The sequence below is a fragment of the Chiloscyllium plagiosum genome, chromosome 42 (assembly GCF_004010195.1).
Source record: "Chiloscyllium plagiosum isolate BGI_BamShark_2017 chromosome 42, ASM401019v2, whole genome shotgun sequence".
NCBI classification, from domain to species: Eukaryota; Metazoa; Chordata; class Chondrichthyes; order Orectolobiformes; family Hemiscylliidae; genus Chiloscyllium; species Chiloscyllium plagiosum.
Genome location: NC_057751.1, coordinates 16252554 through 16260797, shown reverse-complemented (window position 1 = coordinate 16260797; position 8244 = coordinate 16252554). Strand labels below are relative to the sequence as shown.

The 8244-nt window shown below is 51.8% G+C and overlaps 1 protein-coding gene across 1 annotated transcript; it reads right to left on the bottom strand.

Moving 5' to 3' along the window:
- Nucleotides 1-1098: 1098 nt before the first annotated feature.
- LOC122543238 (dual specificity protein phosphatase 1-A-like) lies at nucleotides 1099-7000 on the bottom strand. The gene is made up of 5 exons (XM_043681715.1): nucleotides 6892-7000; nucleotides 5336-5761; nucleotides 3842-3960; nucleotides 2432-2651; nucleotides 1099-1880 (listed from the first exon to the last, which is right to left on the bottom strand). The coding sequence occupies exons 2-5, from the start codon at nucleotides 5709-5711 to the stop codon at nucleotides 1666-1668; spliced, it is 930 nt and encodes a 309-aa protein (XP_043537650.1). The 5' UTR covers nucleotides 5712-5761; nucleotides 6892-7000; the 3' UTR covers nucleotides 1099-1665.
- Between the last annotated feature and the right edge of the window lie 1244 nt (nucleotides 7001-8244).

The window sequence follows — 8244 nt, the reverse complement described above, 5'->3', positions numbered from 1 at the left end:
CAGAAGGACGGATTGCACCTAAATTGGAAGGGGACTAATATACGATTGGGTTGGGATATCTGGGTCAGCATGGACGGGTTGGACCGAAGGGTCTGTTTCCGTGCTGTACATCTCTATGACTCTATTTGTAACTGGGTACCTTGCCGCTGGTGTCATGTGTGGCGACATTATACATTTTTGACTGTGCTCCTGTACATGAGTGGCGGGGACATTATGCATTTTTCACCATACTCCTGTATTGGAGCATACACAGGAACCTCAATTATCCGAGGGACACAGGGGTATTGCGTTTGGTTAATCGATATCGGATAACCAAATGCTGGATAACACTGTTTTGCCAAGTCTTGGGACCTTGCCATTTTCCCGGCTAATCCAAAATTCGATAATGGAATACCAGATAATTAAGGTTCCTCCGTGACAATGAAATGTTATTCTATTCTAGGACCCTTGTATCTCGAATATATAATAGGAGCAACAGTAATGATGCTCGTTACCACCTCTGTAACATTGCTCAGCCTATCGACAGCTGAAGCCTTCACTCATGCCTTTGCTGCCTGGAATTCCCGCAGGCTTCAGGCTAATCTCTCACGCTCTCAGCCTGGCATTTGAAGGCACGATGCCAATTTGGCGAGTACCCTCGTCAACTTTTATCGGTGCGCCAGCGAGAGCGTTCTGTCTGGACGTATCCCGACCTGGTAACGGTGACTGTGTACCCATTCAAGGTCGGAGACGGTTACAGAGAAGGGTGAACCCGGCCCGGACACTCACAAAGGCCAACCTCCCATCGATAGAATCCATCTCCCAGGCCCGCGGTCAGGGAAAGGCCGCCAGCATTCTCAAAGCTCCATCCCACCCTGGCAATGTTTTTCTACAGCCTCTACCATCGGGGGGAGAAGGTACAGAAGGCTGAACACACACACACACACACAGTGTGTGTGTGTGTGTGTGTGTGAGAGAGAGAGAGAGAGCTGGGAGAATTCATTGGCCTCTGTCTGGGACACGATCCCTCAGTGCAGAGCTGAGTGTGCCGTAGGTACCAATGATTCTCAACCAATCACCGTGGGAGAGCTGGTAAACAGCACCAGGAGTGAATTGATGTTCAACAAAATATTGCAAACTTTATTTATCAAAAAACGCAATAAATAATTCATCTGGATAATGTGCACCTTCTGACAATTACAAAACAGGGAATCTGAAAAAAATATATCTCTCTCTCTCTATAAAGTACTTTCCTTTCAAGAGGAAATTAGCAGGTAGGTTTTCCCTTAAAACAGAGAAACAAGTCACATTTTCTGTCGCGTGGTGAGGCAGCTGCCCAGTTACACAGTCCAAAGTCACTCAGATGCTTTCCCTGAACTGTTTTCCAACCCCCCTCCTCAGGGAGCCTGAGCTCTGGAGAGCAGGCAGTGCGGGTGGTCAGAATGTTTTTCCCAGTCCCCACCACAGGGAGGCGGCGTTGCGGGGACTGGGGAATTAGCGCCTGGCTGGTCCCGACCCCGTCGGTGGAAACGGACAGGAGGCTTCTGCGTCAACGCAAAGCAAGGCCCGGAGTTTGGGGAGCGGGCGGCAACGTGTCGAGAGGTGGCCATCGAAGGCCGCGGCCGGAAACTTCCGGAAGGGGTTGGCCGTCTCAACCCTCCGCCTCCGTCCCACCGCCCAATCCGCTCAGCGGCACAGCACCTCGGTCTCGAACTGCAGCAGCTGCCCCATGAAGCCGAGGTTGGGCGAGATGACCCCTCGCCGTTGCTTGACAAAGTCGAAGGCCTCCTCCAGGGGGAGCCGCTGAGTGTGGATCAGGTACGCCAGGCAGATAGTGGCCGAGCGGGAGATTCCCGCCTGGCAGTGGACCAAGACCCGGCCTCCGCTGCTCTTCACCGAGTCTGAACCGGGGAGGAAGAGGGGAAAGAAAAACGAAAAAAAACGCCTCGTTAATGGTTGCCGGAAGTGGGCTCGATCCCGTTCGGAGTACCCAGCGAGATCCCCAGTCTGTGGATGCCCACCTCGTGGAGAGAAGGAGACGGAGAGTGCTTGGGTCATGAAATCGGGCCTCCTCATCCATTGGCAGTTGGCAATGAAGTGTTGCCCCCGGCAACCATAGTGCCACGGGAAAAAAAAAAATGGTCTCCCACTCCCCATGCCCGCCAAGGGAAGGTTGACACCATCCTCCACATGACTCCAGACCACTGGCTCCCCCTCAAGTGGCCCTTCCCTCCACTCGAGGGATTGAGGAAGCTGGCACGGTTGCCAGGCATGGACGGGAGAGAGAGGTGCAGGATAACTCAGCGTGAGGGGTGGGCAGGGAGTGGCGCAGGTTGGGGGCGTTGGGTTGGAGAGGTGCCCTCCAGATGGAGCTCACGAGGATGAATCTGCGACCCCCCCTCCCAACGGGTTGCCCAGGAAAACGGCGATGCCAACACGCCCACCCACTCACCGATAAAGTCGATGGCCTCCCGGAACCAGGCGCTAATGTCGGTCACATGGCTGTCTTCCACCGGGATGCACTTGTACTGGAAGGTGCTCTCAAAGTAGTTGGGACAGGTAGACGAGACGTTGAGGAGGGCGGTGATGCCCAGAGACTGGAGGCTGTCCTTGCGAGAGGAGTGGTAGGCACTGCCCAGGTACAGGAAGGGCAGAATTTCTACTGGGCCGCCCTGCGGAGAGAAATTTAAATAAGACGGGTTAGACACCGACCGTGACTGGCGAAGGTCTCACGCCCCGCTGGCTCTAACCCTGGCACAAAGCCCAGATTCACCAGAAAACCTAACAATAAGGGTCCCCTGGGCAGTACAGATTGACCATTCAGCCCATCGGGTCCTCACCACCCCTTCAATCATCCTCCACTCCATTTAACTGGCGTAAATCGGGACTCCCCTTTCCCGATTGCAACCCCCACCGTGAACGTACCCGAACGTTAAAGATAGTTGGCCAATAGACTTTGCGAGCCAGCCCAGACAGCTTCTCGCGGTAAAGGATGTCCCCTCGGAACTCCTCCTCATCTGTCTGCAGCCCCTTATTCCGAGATTATACCCTGTGGTACTGGACTCTCCCAAGAGGGAGAGACAACCTCTGCACATCTCCCTGCCCCCCCCCCTCCAAATCAAGTCTCCTAGAATTGAATAGAATCCTGACAATGTGGAAACAGGCCCTTCGGCCCAACAGGTCCACACCGATCCTCTGAAAAGGAACCCCCTCAGATCCTTTCCCCCCTACCCAACATTTACCTCTGACTAATGCACCTAACCTGCACATCCCTGAGCACTGTGGGTAATTTAGCATGGACAATCCACCCTCACCTGCACATCCCTGAGCACTATGGGTAATTTAGCACGGCCAATCCACCCTCACCTGCACATCCCTGAGCATTATGGTAATTTAGCATGGCCAATCCACCCTAACCTGCACATCCCTGAGCACTATGGGTAATTTAGCATGACCAATCCACCCTAACCTGCGCATCTTTGACTGTGGGAGGAAACCAGAGCACCTGGAAGAAACCCACACAGACACAGGGGGGGAGAATGTGCAAACTCCACACAGACAGTCGCCCGAGGCTGGAATCGAACCTGGGACCCTGGTGCTGTGAGGCAGAGGTGCTAACCACTGAGTCCACCGTGCCGTCTCAAAGTCCCCTCTGAGAATCTTCTACATTTCGATAAGGGCTGCCCCTCGTTCTCCTAAATGCCAACGAGTATCAGCTCCTTCCTCCACCGACCTCGATGGGCCGAATGGCCTCAGCTCGTGCTCCGAGAGCGCAAGTCTGGCAGCCTCAGCTCGCCCACTCTGCAAGCTCCCCCGACCCCACACCCGACCCCAAACCTTGCCCTCCCTTCCGAAATCTCACCCGATCGCACAATGGCATGGATCGGAAAGCTGGAGCTTCACCAGGGCTCCCCTCTGGGCAAGGCTTGGCAATCTGTGTGCACATGCCAGGGAACAGCGAGTGAAAGGTTTCGTAACCTCCTGTGAGTGAGAGAGAGAGAGAAAGAGGTTTAGAAAACAGCACTGGATAGGTGCTAGCAAAACCAAGTTCCCCGAATGGAACTCCATCAGTCAGCGCATTGAGTACAAGACTCTGGGGAGGCCAGGTTTGGGAATATTGCCTACAATTCCGGTCGCCCTGCTCATAGGAAGGATATTATTCTCCAGGAAAGGATGCAGGAAGGAGGTCACCAGGACTGGTACGTTTTGAGTTCTCAGGAGTTCATTTTCCCTGGAGGCTTGAGGGGTGACCTTATAGAGGTTTATAAAATCATGAGGGGCTCACGGATAGGGTGAATAGACAAGGTCTTTTCCCCCTGGGGTGGGGGAGTCCAGGACTTCGAGGGGCATAGGTTTAAGGTGAGAGGGGAAACGATATAAAAGAGACCTAATATTTTCACACAGAGGAAGTGGTGGAGGCTGGTACAATTGCAGCATTTAAAAGGCATCTGGGCAGCGACATGGATAGGAAAGGTTTAGAAGGACGTGGGCCAATCGCTGGCAAATGGGCAGAGTTCGGTTTAGGAAACCCGGGACAGCATGGACGAGTTGGGCCGAAGGACCAGTTTCCATGCTGTGTGACTCACTTGCCTCCAAACTGTTGCTGTAAGATCACTCTGTCCCTGTGAAGAGAGAGAAAATCTCTCACTCTCTCTCTCTCTCTCTCGCCACGGTTGTGGCCAGATCTGCTGAATATCTGCATCTAGTTTAATGGCAACCCTCTCTAAACTAGGGGCTCTCCTTGCCTACTGGGAAGAGAGGGTAGACTGGCAACAGAGAGAGAGAGAGAGAGATGAGTGCAGGGTGGCGTTTCTGATCTAGGAGCTGAACTGCGTTCTGAAACGCAGCAAGCACTCAGAGGTTCGGTCGGGGAACACAACACACACGTCGCTTGTAGAGAAAGGGGCACCACTTGTGGCAGCTTCCTGAGGTTGGGGGCAGGTTCACTCAATTCACACAAATCATTTTTTTTTAGAAAAAAACATTGGGGGTGGGACAGACATTCGCTGGAAATGCAATACCGTCTTGTGTGCTCTATCTAGAGTTCCTCTGTGGCAGCGCCCCTATCCCTGAGCCAGGAGGGCAAAATCCCCCAAACGTACAGAGTTCATCTCTGGGCTGGGTGGAAGGGAATAAATCTTGCAGCCCTCCAACAGCTTTTTCTGCCTCTCCGGCCACTTTGATTAAATTGGACTCCCCACAGTGTGGAAACAGGCCCTTCGGCCCAACAAGTCCACACTGACCCTCCGAAGGGTAATCCACCCCAGACCCATAGTTACCCCTGGCTGCCCAACACCATGGGCAAATCCACCTAAACGTACCCATTTTGTGTTTTTGGATTGGAGGTCAGTCTTACCTTTCAGGAAGTAGGTGCGGACGCTGTGGGCATCCAGCTGAGAGATGAGGGTGCTGAGGACCAGCTTATCCATGTGGTCACCGGTCAGCGAGGCGAAACCCAGGCTCCTCTCGTCCAGCACCACCACCGTGGGGTAGCGGCCGCCCCTCAGGCCAGCGCGGACGCTCTCCTCGGCCAGGATGCATTCCAGGGTGATGGCACCTTTGGACCTGCGCTTGACAATGGAGTTGCAGTAGACATTGTGGGAGCCCCGAATGTGGGAGGCGTTGAAGTTCAGGAAGGAGCGGCAGTCCAGCACCAGGGGGCGCATCTGAGCCTCCACCAACAAGTGCATCAACTGGCAGCTGTCAATCTCCAGGGGCTCAGTGGTGACCATGTTCAAGGGTGCAATCCACAAATTACTCCAGCCACAGGGGAGGGGGTTGTCTGTGTTTTCAGAAAAAAACAAAACAACACCCAAACACACACAGTTAACACCACTTCCAAACTCTTCTGACAATTGAAATCATTTCTGAACGACAAGAAATTTTTACAGCTCCCACCCCCCTCCAACCAATTTAAGGAACTACTTCTGTTAAGTAGGAAAGCACCCACACTGTTAGATCAACTTTATCCAACACAATATTGAAATGGTTCTGAAGATTGCAAAAGAAATCACCATTTCTACGGCTCACCCCACCCCCCCGACTTAAGACTCAATCTGTCTCTCAAAAAGGACAGCACCCACATTGTGAGATCAGTTTTATTTAACACAATATTGAAGTGTTTCTGAAGATTGCAAAAGAAATCACCATTTTTATCGGCTCACCACCCGACTTAAAGCTCAATCTCTCTCTCAAAAGGACAGCACCCACACTGTTAGATCAACTTTATCCAACACAATATTGAAATGTTTCTGAAGATTGCAAAAGAAATCACCATTTTTATCGGCTCACCCCGACTTAAAGCACAATCTCTCTCTCAAAAGGAAAGCTTTAAATATTTGAATAATTTTCTCTTTCAAAACGACAGCATCCACACTATTAGATCAGTTTTATTTAACACAATATTGAGGTGTTTCTGAAGATTGCAAAAGAAATCACCATTTCTACGGCTCACCCCCCCGATTTAAGACTCAATCTGTCTCTCAAAAAGGACAGCACCCACACTGTTAGATCAACTTTATCCAACACAATATTGACGTGTTTCTGAAGATTGCAAAATAAATCACAATTTTTACGGCTCACCACCCGACTTAAAGCTCAATCTCTCTCTCAAAAGGACAGCCCTAAATTATGGAACAATTTTCTCTTTCAAAAGGACAGCACCCACACTGTTAGATCAGTTTTATTTAACACAATATTGAAGTGTTTCTGAAGATTGAAAAGAAATCACAATTTTTTACGGCTCACCCCCCGGACTTAAGACTCAATCTGTCTCTCAAAAGGACAGCACCCACACTGTTAGATCAACTTTATCCAACACAATATTGAAATGTTTCTGAAGATTGCAAAAGAGACTGATTTTTCCCACAGTTTTTGATTCCAATTCTGTCCCACTGAAGCAAGAATACTCACAGTCAGGGTCAGGAGCTAGCGTTCGGACTGATGGAGGGATGTTGTGGGATTATAACTCCTCTCCAGGTACCGTTGTCTGAAGCTCCTGCGGGAGCCGCCTGTTGCTGCTTTATAAGCGCCGAGGCCGGAACCGCCCGCCGGGAGCCTGTCCTTATTAGGGCATTGTCGTCACGGGGGACTCCCTCCTCCGCCACGCCCCCCCTTGCTGCGGACTGTCCTAATTAGGCGGGGAGACGTCATCGCCGCGAGCTCCAGGAAACACCCTGCCCGGGAAACTGACGTGGGAGGCGCGCGTGCTCAGCTCCCGCCCCCCCGGGGGGAGGGGAGGGGAGGGGAGGGGAGGGGGAGGGTGCATTATGGTCAAACTCCCCAGAAGCTGTTTGCTTCTTCCTTGTGAACTATTCTCTCTCTCTCTCTCCCCTCTGTGTGTGTGTGTGTGTGTGTGTGCAGAAGCTCCCACATTTGTATACATTGGGCACAGTGTGCTGCATTTGTATTGCCACCTACACTGGTAACAGTGTGCTGCATTTGTATTGCCACCTACATTGGGCACAGTGTGCTGCATTTGTATCGCCGCCTACATTGGGCACAGTGTGCTGCATTTGTATTGCCGCCTACATTGGGCACATCGTGCTGCATTTGTATTGCCACCTACATTGGGCACAGGGTGCTGCATTTGTATCGCCGCCTACATTGGGCACAGTGTGCTGCATTTGTATTGCCGCCTACATTGGGCACAGCGTGCTGCATTTGTATTGCCACCTACATTGGGCACAGTGTGCTGCATTTGTATCGCCGCCTACATTGGGCACAGTGTGCTGCATTTGTATTGCCGCCTACATTGGGCACATCGTGCTGCATTTGTATTGCCACCTACATTGGGCACAGGGTGCTGCATTTGTATTGCCACCTACATTGGGCACAGTGTGCTGCATTTGTATTGCCACCTACATTGGGCACAGTGTGCTGCATTAGTATTGCCGCATACATTGGGCACAGTGTGCTGCATTTGTATTGCCGCCTACATTGGTCACAGTGTGCTGCATTCGTATTGCCACCTACATTGGGCACAGCGTGCTGCATTTGTATTGCCGCCTACATTGGGCACAGTGTGCTGCATTCGTATTGCCACCTACATTGGGCACAGCGTGCTGCATTTCTATTGTCGCCTACATTGGGCACAGTGTGCTGCATTCGTATTGCCACCTACATTGGGCACAGCGTGCTGCATTTGTATTGCCACCTACATTGGGCACAGTGTGCTGCATTTGTATTGCCACCTACATTGGGCACAGCATGCTGCATTTGTATTGCCACCTACATTGGACACAGCATGCTGCATTTGTATTGCCG